Source organism: Mastigoproctus giganteus, chromosome 2 (genome assembly GCF_048544385.1).
Source record: "Mastigoproctus giganteus isolate SK-2022 chromosome 2, ASM4854438v1, whole genome shotgun sequence".
Classification (NCBI taxonomy): Eukaryota; Metazoa; Arthropoda; class Arachnida; order Uropygi; family Thelyphonidae; genus Mastigoproctus; species Mastigoproctus giganteus.
This window is the reverse complement of record NC_143576.1, coordinates 102,815,688-102,839,935: the sequence shown is the minus strand read 5'-3', so window position 1 is coordinate 102,839,935 and position 24,248 is coordinate 102,815,688. Positions and strand designations below refer to the sequence as shown.

The following is a 24,248-nucleotide window of genomic DNA, read 5'->3' as shown; positions in this document are numbered from 1 at the left end:
ACTGCTTCTATTGGAATGATCAGCAGCCTGAAAAGCAAGTAGCTGGGGATTTCCAGGACTCTGGGGTCACGAAACAAGTAAATATATGGGCCATGTTAGAGTAACTAAGAGTAAGAACAAGTGCATGTATAGTTGCATTTACACCAATGCTAGGGGTATAGTAAATAAATTTGATGAATTTGAAGTGCTGGCCAAGACATCACAGGCAGATATTGTTGGGATATCAGAGATGTGGTCACACAGATATAAAGAATGACGAATTGGAATTTGGGGAGAACAGTGATGTGTACAGAAAGGATAGATATGATAGGAAAGGAGGAGTTATGCTATTAGTTTAGAAACACATAAAATCTAAGGAAGTGCATCCAGTTGACATAGATGGACAGTGCAATGTTGAGTCAGTTTGGTGTGACATAAGCACTGAGAAAGCAAAAATGAGGGTAGGAGTTTGTTATATGCCTAATGACTCTGGAGAGTACAATGAACAATTATACAGAGAAATAGTGGGCCAAGTAAATCAAAGTGTCTTATAATGTGGAATTTTAACTTCCCAGATATTGACTGGTACTTACCAGCAAGGCTTTTGTGGATTTATTGGATGATTGTTTTCTACAGCAGCATGTTAGAGAAGCAACCAGCGGGAGTAACACCCTTGATCTGATTATCAGTAGTGATTATGCATGCATTAAAAATTTACAAATAAAGGAACCACTAGGTGACAGATATAAGGTAGATATAAGGTAGTCTTGGACTTAGGTGATCAAATTGTACTGATGTGGGATTTACTTAAAGATGTAACTACCATGAGGGGTAAAGGGAAGGGCTTTTGCTTTTGTAAAGGTAGCTACAGTGGTCTCAAATATTTTTTAAATTCCATACAGTGGGACCAACTGATAATGTCACCAACAGCAAATTCTAAATGGGAAGCATTCAAGGAAGTAATCTTGGTAGCTACTAGGCTTTTTGTTCCAACTAAGAAATACTGTTCTAGGTTTTGTCCCAAATGGATGTCAGCTGAACTAATGAGACTCATGGCAAAGAAGAAATATGCATGGGATGCATATAAATTATCAGGTGACACAGAAGCCTATGGTAGATATAAGGTAGTCTATAATCAAGTCAGAGAGGAGGTTAGGCAAGCGAAGGCAGATTATGAGAAAGCTTTGGCAAAGATGTAAAGAAAAACTGCAAAGATTTCTTTACTTATATAAACTATAAAAGGAAGGGGATGAATCATATTGGCCCACTTGATATCAATGGTTTGACTGTAAATGATCATTCTCAGATATCTGCCAAACTAAATCAGTATTTTGCATCTAAATTCACACATGAAGAGTTATAAAGGAGGAGGAGAGGGGCAGATGTTTATCAAACTCTAACAGGGAGTTAAATGATTTTATAATAACTGAGAGCAAAGTGGAGCAGAAATTGTTGAAGTAAAACGCGAAAAAGGCACCTGAGGTGGATGAGATCTATCCAGTTATATTAAAGGTGGCAGCAAAGGAAGTAAGCAAACCCTTAGCTATAATTATAAGAGAGCATCCTTGGACTTAGGTGAAGGCACCTCTGTAGCCAGGTGGGCAGGAGCAGCAGTGCGTAGCACACGCTTCTTGAATAGAGTGGGGTTTGAGCCCGTGACCACCAAATACGGAGGATGTGGAAAGGTCAGGGAACAACCACCGCATATCCCCGGAGCAATATGGCCTTAGTTGCTAATGCTCCTAAAAAACTAAACAACAACGACTCAGGTGAAGTCTCCATGGATTGGAGATGTGCAAATTTATCCCCAATTCACAAAGGGGGATACAAATAATTACAAACCTGTTAGTTTGGCTTGAGTTCAAGGGAAAATAATGGCATCAATGTTTAAAGAAGTATTGCAGGATCATCTAGACAAGATTGCAGTAATAATTCAGACACAGCATGGGTTGGTTAAGGGAAGTCTTGTCTGACCAATTTGATTGGATACTATGACGTGGTCACAAAGGAGCTTGATACAAAAAATAATTTTGATATCATATATGCTAACCGGGCTAGCCAGTGGGTAAAGTGCCTACCTGGCAACCCAAAGGTCGCGTGTTCGAATCCCGCCTCTGGCTTGGATCAGAGTAAAATGCAAAAACTTTGGAAGGTGCATTATAGCCACAGAAGCCAATGCACCAACTAACAAAAAAAAAAAAAAAAAAAGATATCATATACTTGGATTTCAGGAAAGCTTTTGATACTGTTGTGCATGGAACATGAAATGGAGCAGTATGGCATTAAGAGCAAGTTGCTACAATGGATAAAAGGATGGTTAAGTGGGAGAAGACAGAGAGCGGTAATCAATGAACACAGCTCTTCGTCGACTGGCACCTCCGTAGTCAGGTGGGCAGGAGCAGCAGTGTGTAGCACATGCTTCTTGATTAGATTGGGGTTCAAGCCTGTGACCACCAAATACGAAGGATGCAGAAAGGTCAGGGAATGACCATTGCATATCCCCAGAGCAATATGGCCTTAGTTGCTAATGCTCCTAAAAACCAAATAACAACAATCTTCGTGGACTAATGTCGTTAGTGGTGTCCCCCAGGGTTCAGTGTTGGGCCCATTGTTGTTTTGTATATTTATCAATGATGATTGATGAAGGTATATCAAGCTTAATGTCAAAGTTTGCAGATGATACCAAGGTTGGCAGGGTTGTTAATAATGGTAATGACATATGCTGCTTCAACAGGACCTTGAAAAGTTGGGCAGATGGGCTGAGAAGTGGCAACTGAGGTTTAACATTGTACTTCATATGGGTAGCATTAACCCCAGAGTAACATACCAACTAGGTGTGTTACCCTCAGGATAGTGGAGAATGAACGAGACCTGGGGGTAATTTTGCAGTCAGATATGAAGTTTTCTGAGCAGTGCAGACAGGCTGTCAGAGTAGGTTTTGGCCAGATGGGGGTTTTGTCATGATATATAGGAATTTTTCTAGCAGGGATAAGAAGGTGATTATTCCCTTGTATAAGGCAATGGTCAGGCCACACCGTGAGTACTGCATACAGGTCTGAAAGCCTCATTCTAGGAAGGATGTAGAGTTGCTAGAACGAGTACAAAGAAGGGCAGCAAGACTGGTGAGGGGAACAAAGGGGTGCTCTTATGAAGAAAGCTTTAAGTTCTGCAAATTGCAGTGTCTGGAGACTAGGTATCTGCGAGGTGATCTGATTGAGGTGTGTAAGGCCTTGAATGGATTGAGCAGGCTGAATGCTGATAAGATTCTTCCTATTGCTCAGATTTAAAACCTGAATGAGCATAAACCAAAATTGAGGAAAGGCTGTTGTTTGAATAGATGTGTGGAAATTTGTCTTTAGCTAGTGGTAGTTGATTGCTGGAACAAACCTCCATCTATCATTGTGGAAGTTGATAGCTTAAATAAATAAATTGAGGGCAGAACTAGACAAACAATTAGAATGAATGGATGGGTGAAATGAAATGGGAAGGGGTTTTTTTTTTTTTTTTTTTTTTTTTTGGCTGATGCTGTATAAGTTTGCTTTCTTACATCATATGCCTCTTCTAATGCTAATGCTAAATAAATGTTTTATTAATTCTATTTGTGCTTAAATGCTTAAATTTCTTCCATTAAAGACCTAAAAACAATCCTTGCCACTTCCAAAATTACTCAAGTAAGATTTCTGGAAGGTAGAACGATTAAAAACCACCAATCTCAAATGAATAATTAATTGCTTTGTTAATAAATCATTGAAGCATCACGAGATGCTAAATATCAAAAAATGTGCTTCTTATTGTTTACGGATTTTCTTTTTTTTTTACAAATTTTGTTATAATTATTATTTTTTTCACAGTGACGTGAAATTTTTTTGCAATAAACTGATATTTTCATTACAATGATATTTGTTAAAATGAAACATTTTTCCATAAAGTTAACATAGTAAATTGGAAGGGGATGGGAAGTGATTTCATTACTATGTGGTAGCTAATTAGATTAGCAGTCATGATTTGCCCTTAGCAAAACCATTTTCCGATTTCCTTATAATTTCCATACCTTTCCAGATTATCTTCTATTGTATCATTCACTAAGGACTCCGTAATCTTCCCTGGCACAGTAGTCAAACTCACAAGTCTGTAGTTGCTTGTTTTGTCATTTTGTTTATTATTTATTTTTAAAGTCAATATTTATAAAAATAAAATGTAAATTCCTAATATACTCATATTCATTAGAAAAGCACTAATTTATATGTGCAAATAATGATTCATTTGAGATAATTTTCACAGTATACAGTAGAACAAAATTTCAATTCAAGAAATAATTCTTGCTCTATTGAGAAGTTCACTGTAAGGGAATTTACTGTATTTAATGTTATTAAATCATTGTACATTAAATGACACAGTTACAGTAGACTTCTTGTTATAGGTCATATTTGTAACAATAGCCTTTTGCTGCGTATAGGAACACGAGGAGAAAACAAGATTTCCTGTTCACATGAAAATGACTCAGGCTGCAAAGCTTCATGCATACCCCACGAGTGTGCGGCAGGTAAGAGAAATGAGCAAGGCAGAAGAAGCAAGAATTCAATTTGAAACGGAAGACAGAACACCAGGATATGTTGATCCAGATTTCATTGTTGATGCTACAAAGGAGGGTAAGTTATGTAAATTGGTAAAGTTCATTTTTTGTGTTTCCCTCTAGGTTCAGCATAATTTTAATTAAATTTCTGTGTAAAAAAGTCTAAAAAAAAGTTGAGGAAAAAAAACTTCTCACACGAATGAGAAGTTTTTTTCCTCATTGCCAAGTTAAAAACCTGATTTAGATCATTCTGAGAGTGAATCAAGCCAAAAAACTCCTCATAGGTGTGATTGCAGGCATACGAATATTCTGAAGCCAACTGAAATAGAAAGTTGTGTTTTGTGTCTGCACAAGTTTCAGATGATCATTCTCAAATTCAGCAATTTTTTATTATTGTAATCATTTATTGAGACTTGAAAAAGGAGAGACTGCAACTTAAACAATTTTATAAAGGCAGTTTAGTGATAGACGATATTAACTTTCTGGCAAGTGCATCAAAAATAGTTATACTCACTGACATGACATAGAATGTGGTGAGGAAAAGAAAACTCATTTAAAATGCTGGATAAAATTTTATTCTTTATTCTGACTGTAATTATTGAAAAATAGTATCCTATTATTGGATAATAATAGGAACAAGTACCATCTTTCTCAATGTATAAAATGCACTTTTTTCCAGAAATCTATCTCAAAAAAATCACATTGCATCTTATAATATGTTATCATAAACAAGCATGTTATGTTTTGTTTTGACTATTATTTTAGAGTTTTTACCAATATATCAGTAATTTTATGAAACTCTTGCTAAAATGTTAAAAACACATCCAAATAAATTACTAGTAAATTTGACCTTTGGGAAAAAAACTTGCTGGATCTGTTAAGGTACTGTAATGAATATTTTTTATGGTATAGCTGTAATGAATGTTTTCATGTTGTAGACATAGCTACTATGCATATGCACACTTTCAACTTTAACCATAAATTTAAGATTACCAGTATCCTATTATGATGTCATCTACAAAGAAGGGGCTTTCTTACACAACTAGCTACATATTACAAGTCATCAGTTATGCAAAAAAAAAACATGGAAACAGAGCTGCAAAAAGACATTATGAGCAACCAGTGGGTAGGACTTGAGAAAGAACTGAATGGCTGGATAATAGAGCAGAGGAACTGTGGTATGTCTGTGTCAAGGAAAACAATCTTTTTTGAGCAAAAGCATGGCAGCAGCAAGGGACTTGATGATTTTGGTGGCACAGCAAGTTCGTGTTATAGATTTATAGACATATTGATGATCCAGCTCAGATAACAAACAAACAAACAAACTGAATGAGTATTTTGCTTCTATGTTCACACATGAGGAATTTGTAAGGAAGGGGGGAAAGCAGTTTACTAAACTCTAACAGGGAGAAGTTTGCCAAACTCTAACAGGGAGAAGTTTGCCAAACTCTAACAGGGAACTAAATGATTTTGTAAAAATGGAGAGAAAAGTGGAGGAGAAATTGTTGAAGTTAAACATAAGAAAGGCACCTGGGGTGGATGGAATCTATCCAGTTATATTAAAGGAAGCGGCAAAGGAACTAAGCAAACTCTTAGCTATAATTATGAGAGCAACCTTGGACTCGGGGGAAGTCCCCACGGACTGGAGATGTGCAAATGTATCCCCAATTCACAAAGGGGGATGGAATGGTGACACGAATAATTACAGACCATTTAGTTTAACTTCTGTTCAGGCTAAAATAATGGAGTCACTGGTTAAAGATGCATTGCAGGATCATCGAGACATGACCAGCAATAATTCAGACACAGCATGGGTTTGTTAAAGGAAAGTCTTGTCTGACAAATTTCATAGGATATTATGATGTGGTTACAAAGGAACTGGATGCAAAAAATAATTTTGATATCATATACTTGGATTTCAAGAAAGCTTTTGACACTGCTGTGCATGGAAGACTACTGTACAAATTGGAGCAGAATGGTATTAAGGGTAAGTTTCTACAATGGATAAAAGGATGGTTGAGTGGGAGAAGACAGAGGGTGGTAATCAATGGATGCTGCTGTTCGTGGACTAATGTTATTAGTGGAGTCCCACAGGGTTCGGTGTTGGGCCCACTGTTGTTTTGTATATTTATCAATGATATGGATGAAGGCATATCAGGCTTAGTGTCGAAGTTTGAAGATGATACAAAGGTTGGCAGGGTTTCTAACGACAGTAATGGCAGTATGCTTCTGCAACAGGATCTAGAAAATTTGGGTAGATGGGCTGAGAAGTGGCAACTGAAGTTTAACATTGACAAATTTAACATTAACTGTAACAGTAACCCCAGAGGAACATATCAACTGTGTGGTATTACACTTAGGGTGGTAGAAAATGAAAAAGATCTGAGAGTAATTGTGCAGTCAGATATGAAGTTTTCTGAGCGGTGCAGACAGGCTGCAAGAGCAGGTCATGGGGTTTTGTCAATGATATACAGGAATTTGGCTATCAGAGAAAAGGAATTGATTATTCCTTTGTATAAGGCAATGGTCAGCTATGCCTTGAGTACTGCGTACAGGTCTGGAGGGCTTATTTTAGGAAGGATGTAGATTTGCTTGAGTATGTACAGAGAAGGGCAACAAGATTGGTGAGGGGGAAATGAAGGGATCCTTTTACCAAGAGAAGCTTAAGTTCTGCAAATTGCTGCGGCTGGAGATTAGGCACCTGCGAGGTGATCTGATTAAGGTGTATAAGATGTTGAATGGGTTGAGCACGCTGAATTCTGATGGGATTCTTCCACTTGCTCAGATTACATAAATTCAAATTGAGGAAAGACAGTTGTAGAATAGATGTTCCGAAATTTGCCTTTAACCAGCGGGTGGTTATTTTCTGGAATCAACTTCCATCTGTCATTGTGTAAGTTGATAGCTTAAATAAATTCAAGCAGTAACTGGACAATCTTTTAGAGGGAATGGTTGTGTGAATTATTTATTTATATAGCATCAGCTTATGGCTGATGCTACATAAGCTCATATGCTTGCTTTGTTGAATCACATGCCTCTATTACTATTTATGAAGTGAAATGATTTATGAGGACACGAACAAGGGTAGCTCAGAAAATGCCAGAACGATATGAAAACCAAATCCTGGAATTTCATAGATTTATAATTAATGCTAGGAACCATACAAACTGTTAGTTTGGCCAGATTGTTAATACAGATGAAGTGCCTTTAATATTTGATGTACCCTCAAATAGAAGTATGCATGTTTAAAGTTACAAAATCAGTAACCACAAAGGCATGAAAAGATACACTATTGGTCTCTTTGGCTTGCCGTGCTGATGGAACGAGACTTCCACCTCTCCTTGTATTTAAGAGAAAAACTCTGGCAAAGGAAAAAATTCCACCAGGTATTTTTATCCATGTTCATCCTAAGGACAAAGGTGTAGTCGAACAATGGCTGGAAAAAGTGTTGTGCTGGTGGCCTTCCCAAGAAATCAGCCTTACTGGTATGGGGCTAATGTTGTGCATGTAAAACAGAGGCCACAAAGAGGAGGGCGAAAAAGTTAAAATCACAACTTGGTGGTAATTCCAGATGGTCTTACTGGCCAGCTACAACCACTGGATGTTTCTATTAACAAGCTTTCATGAAAGGAGAATGGGTTAAGTGGATGAAGGCACCATAATACAATGTAATGCCTACTGGCCATATGGAGAAACCACCAATTTCTCAGGTGTTCCAATAGATAAAAAATTCCTGGGATGCAGACAAGACTGAGAGAGTTGTGAAGTCATTTAAGAAGTGTGGCATCAGTATAACACATTGGATGGCACAGAAGATGATATTCTGTTTGGTGAAAATGCCAGTTCACTATTAGGCAGCAGCAGTGACGATGAGGAATGTGATGTCATCATCATAAGGATGACAGCAATTGTGGAGATCTGGGTTTTGAAGATTAATAAACAGTTGCTTTTTCTTTTATTGCCACATTTTCGTATTGTTCTTTAAAGATAAATTAGAATAATATTTTTGTATATGAATTTTGAAATAATTAAAATATTTTGGGTTCACCTTAGTATGTGTGGTATTATAAAAATAGCCATATGTGGCCAGCTTTTTTAGCATTAGCATTAGTAGAGGCATTTGATGCAAGAAAGCAAGCTTATGCAGCATCAGCCAAAAAAAAAAAAAAAAAAACTCACTTCCACTTCACCCCTCTGTTCGTTCAAAATACCTGTCCAGCTGAGCCTTAAACTTATTTAGGCTATCAACCTCCACCACAAGGGATAGAAGTCTGTTCCACCAACCAACCACCCGCTGGCTAAAGGCAAATTTCCGCACGTCTATCCTGCATCTGTCTTTCCTCAATTTGAATTTATGCCCTCTCAGGTGATTATTCTGAGCAAGAGGAAGAATCCCATCAGCATTGAGCATGCTCAAACCATTCAAGGCTTTATACACCTCTATCAGATCACCTCGCTGGTGCCTAGTCTCCAGACACTGTAATTTGCAAAACTTAAGCCTTTCTTCGTAAGAGCACCCCTTTGTTCCATTCACTAATCTTGTTGCCCTTCTCTGTACTCGTTCCAGCAGCTCTACATCCTTCTTGAAATGAGGCCTCCAGACCTGTATACAGTACTCTAGGTGTGGCCTGACCATTGCCTTATACAATGGAATAATCACCTCCTTATCCCTGCTGGAAAAATTCCTGTATATCATTGACAATACTCCATGAGCTGCTCTTGCAGCCCGTCTGCACTGCTCAGAGAACTTCATATCTGCCTGCACAACCACCCCCAAGTCCCTTTCATTCTCTACCACTGTCAGTGGTAGACTACTTTGCATTCCAGCCTCAGAGCTTCAAAGTGCTATAGTTTGGAACTGAAATGAAAAGAATGGAAAATTAACACAAACATTGATGCATGGTGCATATTTTTTGCACAAATAAAGCTCTGAAGAATATTTTATGGTTTACTTCAATTTAAAAGTAATCAATGAAGCCCATGTATAATAAAACATTTCTGTTTAAAAAGAATTAGAAGTAATGTGGTATGTGCAATAAAATAAATCAGTTCCTCAAAAATGTTATATATTTTTTAAAAATAATCTTTGCTATATTATGGATGTGTCTTATATGGTGGGAAATACAGTAATACCTTTAGTAATACAAGTTTTTGTCCAAAAAAAAGTTTTCTGACTACTTTGCATTCCAGCCTCAGAGCTTCAAAGTGCTATAGTTTGGAACTGAAATGAAAAGAATGGAAAATTAACACAAACATTGATGCATGGTGCATATTTTTTGCACAAATAAAGCTCTGAAGAATATTTTATGGTTTACTTCAATTTAAAAGTAATCAATGAAGCCCATGTATAATAAAACATTTCTGTTTAAAAAGAATTAGAAGTAATGTGGTATGTGCAATAAAATAAATCAGTTCCTCAAAAATGTTATATATTTTTTAAAAATAATCTTTGCTATATTATGGATGTGTCTTATATGGTGGGAAATACAGTAATACCTTTAGTAATACAAGTTTTTGTCCAAAAAAAAGTTTTCTGACTACTTTGCATTCCAGCCTCAGAGCTTCAAAGTGCTATAGTTTGGAACTGAAATGAAAAGAATGGAAAATTAACACAAACATTGATGCATGGTGCATATTTTTTGCACAAATAAAGCTCTGAAGAATATTTTATGATTTACTTCAATTTAAAAGTAATCAATGAAGCCCATACTAGAGGAATACCAGAGTTCATACTCACTTAATTTTAACAGATACTTTTAATTCAGTTTTTATTTATTTATTTATTTTTACTTTATGGTAGCTAGGCTATTGTGTCTTGCCCACATATGGTTAATAATGGACAACTTCAGAGTCATGATATATATGAGCCATGATAAAGCAACGTACACAAAGTAGCAAAAGTGCTGTGTTTCAGGGGAGAACTGAAGGGGGAAATTCTCCAATGCGTTACAGTTTAAAAAAATGTGCAAAATGTGACATGTTTGCGGAACTTTCTCGAACAGGACATGATCTAGCCATGGAGTATGTCTTTGTATGTGCTAGGCGCATAATGTGAAGATTTTAGGTGCCAACTCAGCGTTCTGATGAGAGTTTGAAGAGTCGGGTAGATGCCCTTGAAGGAATTAAAATGGGCGGGGGGGGGGCATCAAGCTCTCAGCTGCCCAACTCAATGACAAAGGTCACTCTTGTGCACCAGGCAACACAGCAGAAATCTTCAGGGCCGAATGCGCTGGTCCCACAGGAGATAGTTATTGTCGGTGACTCAATTGTCAGGGAAATGGGAAATATATTGTTCAAAAAAGGATAGGTGGAATAGGACCAGTGTCTGCCAGGGGCAGTAGAGCAAATATCTTTTAAGGGCACAAAAGGTGATATCGTTGTACATGCTGACACCAGTGACATTAAGTGTAGGAGATCTGTGGATTTACTTAACAAGTACAGGTCAATTTTGAATAAAAGTTGCGAGTTAGGGTTAAATTTGAAAGTGTCTGCAATCCTGCCCAGATAAGATAGGAGGGAGTATATGATGAGAGCCTTGTCATTCGCTTCGGCGCTGGAGAGATTGAGCAAGGCCCATGGGGTAGAATTTTTTCAGTGTGGCCTGTGCTTGTTAACAGGAGAGATTGCTTCTACAGGAATGGAATACACTTAAATAGAACGGGTGCAAGAATATTTGCTGATGCTATCGGGGCAATGTTAGGTTGGTTGGAAAACTGCTAGCTTGGGGGGGGATTCAAAGACTAATAGATTAACAATAGCCACAGGCAGAGGTGGAAATAATTCTTGCACTGCTTCTGTTGGAATGAGCAGCAGCCTAGAAAGCAAGTTGCTGGGGATTTCAGGAACTGCTGGGAGTCATGAAACAAGTAAATACATTGGCTGTGTTAGAATAACTAAGAGGCCTGTGCTTGTTAACAGGAGAGATTGCTTCTACAGGAATGGAATACACTTAAATAGAACGGGTGCAAGAATATTTGCTGATGCTATCGGGGCAATGTTAGGTTGGTTGGAAAACTGCTAGCTTGGGGGGGGGGATTCAAAGACTAATAGATTAACAATAGCCACAGGCAGAGGTGGAAATAATTCTTGCACTGCTTCTGTTGGAATGAGCAGTAGCCTAGAAAGCAAGTTGCTGGGGATTTCAGGAACTGCTGGGAGTCATGAAACAAGTAAATACATTGGCTGTGTTAGAATAACTAAGAATAAGAACAGGTGCATGTATACTTGCATGTACACCAATGCTAGGAGTATAGTGAATAAATTCGATGAATTTGAAGTGCTTGTCAAGACCTCAAAGGCAGATACTGTTGAGATATCAGAGATGTAGTATCACACAGATATAAGGAATGCCGAATTGAAATTTGGGGAGAACAATGATGTGTACAGAAAGGATAGAAAGGGAGGAGGGGTTGTGCTGTTAGTTAAGAAACACATAAAATCTAGGGAAGTGCATCCATTTGACATAGATCAACTGTGCAATGTTGAGTCAGTTTGGTGTGACATTAGCATTGGAAAAGCAAAGGTGAAGGTAGGAGTTTGTTATAGGCCCGATGACTCTGATGAGTACAAAGAACAATTATACAGAGAAAGAGTGGGCCAGTAAATCAGCGTGTCTTATAATGGGGTATTTTAACTTCCCAGATATTGACTGGAACTTGTGGTTGGTCACTTGCACACTAGCAAGGCTTTTGTGGATTTATTGGATGATTGTTTTTTACAGCAGCATGTTAGAGAGGCAACTAGTGGGAGTAACACTCTTGATCTGATTATCAGCAGTGATTATTCATGCATCAAGAATTAACAGATAAAAACACCACTGGGAGGTAGTGATCAACGTGTAACTGATGTGGGATTTACTTAAAGATGTAACTACCATCAGGGGTAAAGGGAAGAGTTTTTGCTTTCATAAAGGTGACTCCAGCGGCCTCAGAGATTTTTTAAGTTCTATAGTGGGACCAACTGATGATGTTACCAACAGCAAATTCTAAATGGGAAGCATTCAAGGAAGTAATCTTTCAAGCTACTAGACATTTTGTTCCAATTAAGAAATACTGTTCTAGGTTTAGGCCCAAATGGATGTCAGATGAAGCAATGGGACTTGTGGCAGAGAAGAAAAATACATGGTATGCATATAAATTATCTGGCAACACAGAAGCCCATGGTATTTATAGGCTAGTCTGTAATGAACTCACAGAGGGGAGTTAGGCAAGCAAAGACAGATTACGAGAAATCTCTGGCAATGGATGCAAAGAAAAACAGCAAAGACTTCTTTACTTATATAAACTCTAAAAGGAAGGGGATGAATCAGATTGGTCCACTTGATATCAATGGTTTTACTGTAGATGATCATTCTCAGATAGCTGCCTATTTAAATGAGTATTTTGCATCTATTCACACATGAGGAGCTAGTCAAGGAGGAGAGGGCTAGATGAATACTACTATTTTTGCATAAAGACTTTCAGAGTCAGAATTGTAGTCAAATTTATACATAAGAATAAAGATGTGAAAGAATAAAGATGTCCTTAAATGTGAAAGCTCCTCTAAATAACTTACAGTAATTGTTAGTTCTTTTCTTTTTTACCTTTCCTTTGCCACACCAACTATTCTCTTCCTGTTGATTTTGCTTTAAATATCATTAATTTAGAATGAAATGCTACATTTCATTCTAATGCAGAGTCGGGGCAACGTATTTCTGTGCCTTGGGTAGTTATTTGGAACTATCTAGGGTATAGGTACTTGAAATTCCACCCACCCATTCTTCCCACATATTATATGAACTTATATCCCCAAATGCCTTAGCCCTTATGTCCCTTCTAGCCTTATGCACAAGGCAAGTGTTTCAGTTACGACACTGTCATCCTGGCTCTATTCTAATGGCCATTGCAGTAGAACTCTTCTGCATAATGTGTTTGCATTATATACATAGGGCATCTGAAAAGTAATGAGACAAAAATTCTTAAAAAGAAAAAATCTTAAAAAATAAAGGGGGAAATGTTTTTAGAGAAAGAATTTACAGTAGACTCCATTTTTCAGGATAGTTGGCAAAAAAAAAAAAAAAAAAAAAATCCTGGATAATTGATTTCCCAGTTAATCCAAAAATACAGTATGTCCCTGACAGGGCTCCCACTCCTGGGTTTTTCCACCCAGATCTGGGTTTTTTGATTGTCATCTGGGTTGATAGGTTTTTTTCACAAAAATATCTCATTATCTGGGTTTTTTCGGTAATTTTTAATTTTAAGTCAAAATTTATTTTTATTTCTTGTAAATCAATAAAATTTAATACATTTAATAACAGTTTACAATTTTCTTAATTTATATTCTAACAATACTGATCATAATTTGTAATATCTCAAGTGCTTGTACAAAATACTACAAATGTAAAAGGATTTCGAAGTTTTCGCAGGGTTCTACACTACGAAATTACGCTTACATGTTCATGTATGAACATGTTCGTGTTACTAACATGTATGCGCAGCCTATTGAGCAGGCGGAAGGTGGTCTTTACTGCACAGTCTTTCGTGATCGTTCGTGGTATTATTGCATTATTTGGTGTGATTTTTACATTTATGCGTGTACTACATACAGTGATATAATAAAGTTAAATTGTAGTGACTATTTCTATTTTATGTTAATGGATTAGTGATTTATTTTTTATTTTATAGAACATTTTAAATAAGATAACTGCTAATTAGCCATACCCACAAATTGCGCACAATGTCTGAAACTTGTTCCCCACAGAGAAAGATGAGTAAACGGTGGTATACTCAAAATTTTAGGAATGAGTGGTTAGAAGATCCGGAATTAAGGATTGGTTGAAAGAAGACAGTAATGAAAAAGGTGTGTCTTACTGTATTTGTTGTGAAATGAAATTAAAGAATGCCAATAAATCGATGTTACTAGTGCATAAAAATACAGTTAAACATAAAAAAAGTGCAAATATTGCTAAGACAAGTTCAACGTTAGACACGTTCTTCACAAAACGTAAACCTACGGAGAATGAAGAAGTAGCAAAGGCAGAGTTAACAATTGCTGCGCTCATTTCTGAGCATAATATTCCATTTGCGCAATGTGATCACCTTATAGAAGCATGTAAGAAAGCATTTCATGATAGCAATATTGCAAAACAAGTTCAGATGAAGGCGACTAAAGTCTCTTATCTTATACAAGATGGCATAGCCTATCATGAAAAAATATACATTTCTAACATATGCAGAAACAACAAGTTTTCAATGATAATAGATGAAAGTACAGATTTATCTTTAATCTCAAGTTCTAGCTGTTGTTGCTAGATATTTTGATATTCAAAAACTTGATGTTGTAGATGTGTTACTTGACACTGTTTGTGTCGAAAATGTACTTCAGAAGGGCTTTATCAAGCTGTAAAAGATCTTTTCATAGAAAAAAACATTCAAATAAGTAATCTCGTTGGTTTTGGAAGTGATAATTGTGCCACTATGATGGGTACTAAGAGTGGGTTCCAGTCATTGCTAAAAAAGGATGTACCATCAGTATTTATAATGGGATGTGTTTGCCATTCTTTTGCATTATGTGCTAGTCATTCAGTCAAGGTGCTACCATCATATCTAGAAATATTTATAAAAGATATCTCTTGTTATTTTTCCCGTAGTAGTAAAAGATTAAACGAGTTCAAAATGATTCAAGATGTCGTAGATACTGCTAAGCATAAAATCCCCAAATTAGCACAAACACGTTGGTTATCCCGCGGCAATGTAATAAAAATTATTATTGAGCAGTGGGATGCGTTAGTTCTTTATTTTCAGTCTCAATCAAAAATTGACAAAATCGATGGTGCAGGGAATATTTACAATACTATGATCACCAAAGGAACTAAGCATACGTTGTTGTTTTTAGGATATGTACTGGAGAAAATAAACTGCCTGAATATTGAATTTTAATCTGAGCATTTCAGATTGCACTTACTTCATTCAGTGGTTTCAATTGAGTATAAAAATATTCTTAGTTTTTTCATAAAAGAAGAAGTCATTACTTCGTGCAAGCTGGTTGAAATTGATCCAAGCAATGCAATAAATCATAAGCCTCTGAATAAAATATATTTGGGAGGCCGTTGTATGGCCTTATTAAATTCAACACCACTTGGTGACAGTGAAAGCAGGTTTAAAAATGATTGTTTAAAATTTCTTGTTGAACTTTGTATGGAAATCAGAAAAATATTTCCTCTAAACGATGATGGAATTATCACCAGTCTCAATGTTCTTGACCCAGTGATACATGATCGTGCCAATTCGCCATCCTCAATTTTCCATTTAGCAATGCAGTTCCCTCACCTTGTTTCTGAAGACAAACTAGATCTTCTAGATGATGAATGGAGATCATTTCGTTTAAATCAAGATTTAGATTTCTCTTACAAAACCATCCCTGAGTTTTGGTATCTGTTATGTAATGTAAAAGATGGCTTTAATAATTCTAAATATGAGATTTTATCTAACTTTATGACCAGTCTAACTATTTTACCTCACTCTTCGGCAAGCGTAGAAAGAATCTTCTCCCAAGTAAACCATATAAAAACAAAAGCCACAAACTCCCTTAAACCAGAAACTGTGAAAAATCGACTAATGGCAAAACAGGCGATAAATAGATCTAATCAAAATTGCTATACATGGAAATCTAAATCAGAATTGGTAAAAGAAGTCATACAAGGAACTTGTCATAAAAGATACGAAGAACTTTTGAAAAAAATGAAAGAACTTCAAAAAATAAATGTGGAGGGAACTGAATGGGATGAAAATTCTGATTACAATTAAATAAAAGATATTTTTGCATGGTAAGTTTTATCTTATTTGTGTTGCTATACTATATGATGAAAACTAGGTTTTTTTTGGGTTTATTTAAGTTGCAATCTAAGTTTTTTTAAAATTTGTGAGTGGGAGCCCTGGTCCCTGACATACGTAAGAGATACGTTCCAGGACTTCTTATGCAAATCGAATTTTTAGTACCAAAATTACAAAAACTACATAATATCCTCAGAAGAATGAAGAAAATTAGTTATATATTTTTTTATATATTAGTTATATATATAGAAAAATAGTTATATATTTTTAATTAGTTCAATTAGAAACTTTATCTGGGGACAGCAACGAAGTAGCCAAGAGTGGCACATAAGAAACGAAAACATAAAAGGAAGAAAAAAATGCATAATAACATACACATTAAGTTATAATCCAGTTTAATACAAATATATACTAACAAAATCAGTAGCTTTCGAGACGCGTGTCTCTTCGTCAACTGACAAATTAAATACAAAAATACGAGCTGAGTGAGGCACGTTAATCATGCGTCATTGTTGTTGCACGGACGTGCGCTGCTTTCTACACCACTGATCATCCAGCATTAAAACGGTTCTCTCTAGGATGGGATGTAGACATATGCCTTTCTGGCGATTTAATGCCTTTGGATTGTTTACTATGTTGAGTGACTCTAGCCATAGGCGATGGCGAAAGTGTCGTGAGTGGTCTACTATTTCAAAGTCGTGTTTGGGGTCAAGATCGTGATTGGTGGCCCAAAAATGTTCCGCGACCGCGGACTGGTCAGTTTTGGCAATCCAAGTGATGTCCTGGATTGGAGGCTTAAGTCGTTCTCGAGGAGCCTTCTGGCGCAGTGCACAGCCTGTTGGACGGGAATTAAAGTGAATAAAGAAATCACATCGAATGATGCCATGACAGTGTTGTCAGGGATTGAAAGGTCCTTAATGAGGTGGATGAATTCACTGCTATTTTTAACGGTGTGCGAGGTATTACCTATAAGAGGTGAGAGGAGGCGCACAATATGTTTGGACAGTTCATACGTTGGGGCACTGCAGCACGACACTATTGGTCTGAGGGGAATACCATCACTATCCACTGATGACATCTGTACCGCCCTCAACCTATGCTTATCAAGCAGCATCTTCACTTTTGAGGATTCACTCTACCAGCAGGTACATGGCACTGCTATGGATGCCCCTGTCAGTTCCGTAGTAGCCAACATCGCCATGGAAGATCTGGAGGAGCAGATACACCAAAACTCACCTGCACCTATTACAACATGGTATAGATACGTTGACGATATTTTTACCGTAATACCACGTGGTTCTGAAACTGCACTGCTGGAATACCTCAACTCCCTATCTAATTTCATCAAGTTTACCATAGAATCAGAGGTGAACGGTACGCTCCCGTTCCTGGACGTCCTAGTGCATCGCATAAGCCCACATTTAGAGACCTCAGTATACCGCAAACCTATGTGATGCGGTCAATTCACTAACTACAGATCCGGCCACGAATCAAGCCATCTCAATAGCACTGCCCACACCCTATTCTCCAGGGCTTGGAGCCATTCCAGCACCGACACAATTAGGCGTAATGAGATCTCCTGTGTGTAGGCGGACCTAACCAAATGTGGTTATCCATCCCATGTACTAAGCAGATGCCTATTACAGGCAGAAGAACTCACATCCAACCCAAGACCACCGAACCAAGTTGGTATATCGGCCGCCTACATTCCCTATTATCCAGGTGTATCAGGACGGATCTCGAAGGTCCTTAGAAGTTACAACATCAGATGTGTGCAATTACCCTGCAGGAACCTATGTTCACTTGTCTCCAGCGTGAAGACCCCTGTCACAACTGTCTTACGCAGCAATGTGGTATATCGCATCACATTTAGAGACTGTAACAGTTGCTACATAGGAGAAACATCAAGGCATCTCCAAGATCGCCTCGCGGAACACGACAGAGCAATCCGGCTTGCCAAAACTGACCAGTCCGCAGTCGCGGAACATTTTTGGGCCACCAACCAGGATCTTGACCCCAAACGCGACTTTGAAATAGTAGACCACTCACGACACTTTTGCCACCGCCCATGGCTAGAGTCACTCAACATAGTAAACAATCCAAAGGCATTAAATCACCAGAAAGGCATACGTCTACATCCCATCCTAGAGACAACCGTTTTAATGCTGGATGATCAGTGGTGTAGAAAGCAGCGCACGTCTGTGCAACAACAGTGACGCATGATTAATGTGCCTCACTCAGCTCGTTGTATTTTTGTATTTAATTTGTCAGTTGACGAAGAGACACGCGTCTCGAAAGCTACTGATTTTGTTAGTATATATTTGTATTAAACTGGATTATAACTTACGTGTATGTTATTATAAACTATGGACCCCAGTACTCCAGGCCCATTCGTTACTAAAAAAATGCATGTTATTGTACTGTAAAAACTGATACTATATGTATTTCGTAGCCAGAGTGAGCAGCTGTTTTGAAGAAAAGTAACGCCGAGAGCGAAAGAGAAAACCAAGTTTTTTAGATGCAGAGGAAGCAATATTTGTAATGTGCTTGTGCCAAGAGAGATTAGAAGTCAGGGTAATCCCTAAAAGAGATATATCATTTTGCCTAGAAATCGGAGTGTCACTAAAGATAAGCATAGGAGCAGAAGAATCCTTTTTGCGAGATATAAGACAAGTCTGAGTTTTAGAAGGGTTGAAATCAACTAAGTTGTCTTTGCCCCACTGCAGAATTACCTGAAGATCGGCATTTAAGGAATTGGTAGCAGATTTTCGAGAAGTTGAAGCTGATTGAGCAGGGCAAGATTTCTCAAAATGAAAAGTAGAATGCAATGTGCTATCATCGGCAAAACTATGGATAGGATTTCCAGTCAATGGAAGAAGGTCATTAATATACAAGAGGAAAACAGTAGGGAAAAGAACTGAACCTTGGGGGACACCAGCATTAGTGGAGAAGTTAGAAGACAGAGAGCCACCTACCATCACCCTCAGTGAGCGATCAGAGAGAAAACTGGATAACCAATTACTAAAAACAGTTGGCAAACCATAAGATGGAAGCTTGTTTAGAAGACCTTTATGCCAAACACGATCAAAAGCCTTTGAGATGTCAAGAGCAACTACTTGTGTTTCACCGAACCTTTCCATTGAATTAGTCCATAAATGGATAACATAAACCAGAATATCACCAGTGGATCGACACTGACGGAATCCATACTGGCGATCGTTGACTAGACGGAAGGTTTCTAGGTAGTTTAAGAGTTGGTGGTTAATTGATTTCTCGATTACTTTAGAAAGAGTAGAAGTAATTGCAATGGGACGATAATTAGATGGTAGGGATTTGTCACCCTTTTTAGGAACTGGCTGGATATGAGCAAATTTCCAAGCAGAAGGAAAAACACCTTTGGAATAAGAAAATGAAAAAAAGGCGGCAAAGAATAGGAGTAAGTTCAGGAGCACAGGTTTTGAGAACAAGTGGAGAAATACCATTAGGGCCTGGCGCTTTCTTAGCATCAAGATTCATCAAAATCCTTCTGATATCCTTTTGACCGAAGACCACAGGAGGCATTGAATGGAGCGTGTTGGCAATGGTGGGAGGTGTTTTACCAAGATCATTAATACTTGAGCTGGAAGAAAAATGGGATGCTAGCAGGTCAGCTTTATCCTTGGCTGAAGTGACAACTGAACCATCTGGTTTGGACAGAGGTGGAAGCAGAGATGGGCAAAAGTTGCGGCCAATAGCTTTGGCAAGAGACCAGAATGCTCGGCTACCATTAGGGCAAGAAGCAAATTTTCTACTTTTAGCCTGTTCAAACTCTTGTTTGGACTGATTAATAATTGCTTTACAATTGTTGCGAGCTTTGGTGTAGGCAGAAAATGAAATTGAAGAATTAGAAACAAGCCAATTACGATATGCAACATTCTTCTCTTGAACAGCCTTAGCACATTTATTGGAAAACCAAGGTTTAAATAAAGGACGAGATTTTAAAGTGGAGTGTGGGATAAAGGATTCCATTCCTGCAAGAATAATTTCCCTGACACGATCTGAGCAAACGTTGACATCAGAAGTTTTGAAACAGTACTTCAAATAGGCCTCTGGGGTTGGGTATACTCATACTATGATTTTTAGTGTTTTCCACCAACCATGGAATAAAACGAAAGACGATAAATCCAAATTTTTTAAATATTTAATATTTACAATAAATTATTTACAAACAAAATATTACTGACAGTAATTTTAAAATAAAACAACTGTGATATACAGGATAATAATAAAATGCCGAATTTAAAATGCAATAAAATATACTGGGTTAAAAGCGCTAAAATACTAACTGAAGCTTTCAAAGGCTTCTGCCTTCTTTCTCAACAGTGTAATTTCTGTTCTGCGGTGCATCATTAAATACCAGCAGGTTCACGGTGCATCTCACTTGAACGTGTACTGTTCCCGTCAGAACCGGAAGTGGCTCGGGAGCGTTTCAGGCAAAAACGTTCATCCCCTCCAAGGATTACCGCCTCAAAGAGGGAATGAATGCGTGTGCCCCTATCTCTATTTATATTTTTCTCAGTAGAACTAATTCACAAGCTCTCGAGCCACTTGCGGTCCCAAAATCTATGCGCCCGATCAGTGATGACCGCTTCATCTGGGGAGATTTGATGTTGCTTCTCCCAGAAATGTTCAGCTACGGCGGATTTGCCATAGTCTGCATTTCTTATCGCATTTGTGTGCTCCCCCAGACGATCTTTGAGACGCCGTTTTGTTTCTCCCACATAACACTCCACACATTCCGGGCATTTAATACTGTATACGACCCCACTTATATTTTCATTTAAGACAGGGTCCTTCACCTGTGACACGATTGTGTGCAGCTTCCTGCCTGGGAGCTACACACTCCTTAATACGCGAGCTAAATGCTCGGATAAACCCGGATAGTAGGGAATGTATGCGGTGGCTATTGGCGTGAAGGACTCACTTCTACTCTGCCCTCCACTAATGTATTTCTCTATGATCCTCCGGGGGTAGCCACACTTCAAAAGATCCGCCGTAACACGTTCATACTCCAAATCTCCCCAGATGAAGCGGTCATCACTGATCGGGCGCATAGATTTTGGGACCGCAAGTGGCTCGAGAGCTTGCAAATTAGTTCTACTGAGAAAAATATAAATAGAGATAGGGGCACACGCATTCATCCCCTCTTTGAGGCGGTAATCCTTGGAGGGGATGAACGTTTTTTGTCTGAAACGCTCCCGAGCCATTTCAGGTTCTGACGGGAACTGTACACATTCACGTGAGATGCACCGTGAACCTGCTGGTATTTAATGATGCACCGCAGAACAGAAATTACACTGTTGAGAAAGAAGGCAGAAGCCTTTGAAAGCTTCAGTTAGTATTTTAGCACTTTTAACCCAGTATATTTTATTGCATTTTAAATTCGGCATTTTATTATTATCCTGTATATCATAGTTGTTTTATTTTAAAATTACTGTCAGTAATATTTTGTTTGTAAATAATTTATTGTAAATATTAAATATTTTAAAAATTTGGGTTTTTCGTCTTTCGTTTTATTCCATGGTTGGTGGGAAAACACTAAAAATCATAGTATTTTGAAACAGTAATCCGACCAAGAAAAAGAAGAAAAGAAGTCTCGCAGGTCATCCCATTTTGCATTCTTGTAATGCCAAACAACACGAGGTCGGAATAACCATGAGATAGAGGTTCCATTGGAGAAGAGACAATCACCAAGTTGTGATCTAAAGTGCCTAAAGGACCTCTCACTTCGACCATGTACTTAAAAGGGTTGTTTGTGAGAAAAAGATCAAGCGTATTGGCTGTATGATTAGGATTGTCTGGTATTCTTGTAGGTAAATGAACAATCTGTGCTAGGTCATTAGTAATTGCAAAAGCCTCAGCATCTCACCTACTGGGTCGGTGTGACTAGAAAACGGAAGCCAGCTGGAGTTGGGAACATGAAAATTACCTCACTGTTAGGAAAGTTGGACTGGAGAAAGTCAAGTTGCAAAGAGAAGAAGTCAAAGAGCTCCAAGTGATTAGTGGAGTTAGGAGAGCGGTAGAGACAACAGATGAATTTGACACAATGAGGTAGAGAGATTTTAAGCCAGAGAAGATCAAAGAGAGGAGATTCCAAATTGCCAAGTCTCTGACAGGGAATATCAGAACGGACATATGCACAAGTACCACCTTTGAGGCGAAAGGAATCATACAGCGAATAATTTGGGCATCTGAGATGAGCAGTAGTTGAATCAACCGATAACTGAGATTCTGTCAGAAAAAGTACATGGGGTTTGGCAGTTGAGATTAGAATTGAGACCACTTATATTTGTGCAATGAATTAGGAAGTCCTTGGGAGGTTTAGATCTTTTCGCAGATAAGCTTTCTCTATTAGTTTGACAATTCATGGTATATTCAATAGTAAGAAAAAGTGGGTGGGGCATGCTGAATGAAGTAATGAAATTTTTGGATATGGCGTACACGTGGTAAGAATATACCCAGATCCTTGACATAACGTGGCCTCGACAATGCTCCCCGCATACACACTACTCGGACTCCCTCCAGTCACTATCTGGCAGAGTAGAGGTAGCAAGATTATACACTAGCTGATCTGGAAGCCTCCTAGAGAGTTACCAATAGGTTCGGTCCGGTGTACTAACTAGCGGCCGGCCTGCTAACACCATTTTTGAGCTGTACCCTCGAAATGTAAGGAATATTGGATCTCACCACGACGTTCATCATAACCTCAAAAGTCATCAATCATACTGCATGATGGAAGAGATAGGGAAGGGTTGACCGGAACTTTGCTCTAGAGACTAAACATGGGTTCCACCACTTCAAGCCTCCAATAAGCAAAGTGGTGGTATTTCACCGGTTGATGAGAGTCATCTACCACCTACTACTGCTTGGTAACATAGAGGGGCGGCGTTGCTCCATGTGGTGTGGGCGCCACACCTCGACCCCTGCTTACGTTGGTTCACACCTGGGTGGTCACCCACCATGTACTTGTGCATGGAGGTTATACCCAGGATTACTAACAGTCTCACCATCGTGAAGGTGTAAGCAGAGGATTTGTCTGTCACAGACCGTCCGGACTTTGCCGAAATTGGGTCCACTTGACTTGAGTGTCACCCGAATATCAGTTCCATTAGCGGTTCCCAAGTAGCAAGTACAGCTTGTCTGGCATATCTGAAAGAATGTCTGTGACAACCTCAAGAACTTAACAGAGTTAAGGCGAAAACTCATTATTATCACCCCACACGAGCTCGCATTTCACTAAAGCACATTTCTGGTGGTCATTACCATTAAACAATAAAAACAATTAGCAGTTTCTGGTTTATTGGGCTTTTCTGTTAGTGAAATTCATTACAAATGGGTAGTAAACTCAATCTTATTGCATTTGCTATAATACCAATAGCTGGAATTCTGTTGATTTTTTGTTATTATGGTGAAATGTATGTCCCCTTCACTGAAATCTTCAGTCATATAAAAAAATAAATAAATAAATTTTAAGCTTGTACTCTTCATTCCTATTTTTAAGCTTGTTACTCCATATCTCACTAGTGCAATTTTTGCATGCCATGATCGTTGTTATTGATTTCTTATTTATTTATTTATTTATTTATTTTTTTTTTTTACTGTTTTAAATTTTACAATCCTAAAAATGAAAAAAAATTAATGTAAGTCCGAAGTTACGTAAGTCGGGGACTTACTATATCAAAAAATGTACTGTATCAAACTTACTTATCAGCAACCTACGTAAAAAGTATGGCAATAGATAAAAAACGTACGATGCACTACTCGCATGTCCAATATTATGCTTCCCTTTATTTTTTACGATATCGATTTTAAATTTAATAGCTTCCCTTTATTTTTTACAATGTCAC

The 24,248-nt window shown here is 38.0% G+C and overlaps 1 protein-coding gene across 2 annotated transcripts in view; it reads left to right on the top strand.

Moving 5' to 3' along the window:
* Positions 1 to 24,248, top strand: part of LOC150089470 (cilia- and flagella-associated protein 100-like) — a 310,734-nt gene that overhangs the window by 49,107 nt on the left and 237,379 nt on the right. For both annotated transcript variants that reach the window (XM_090368613.1, XM_090368614.1), the window contains exon 3: positions 4,436 to 4,628. In XM_090368613.1, the coding sequence (XP_090224739.1) occupies positions 4,436 to 4,628 (193 nt within the window). The remainder of the gene's footprint in view (positions 1 to 4,435; positions 4,629 to 24,248) is intronic.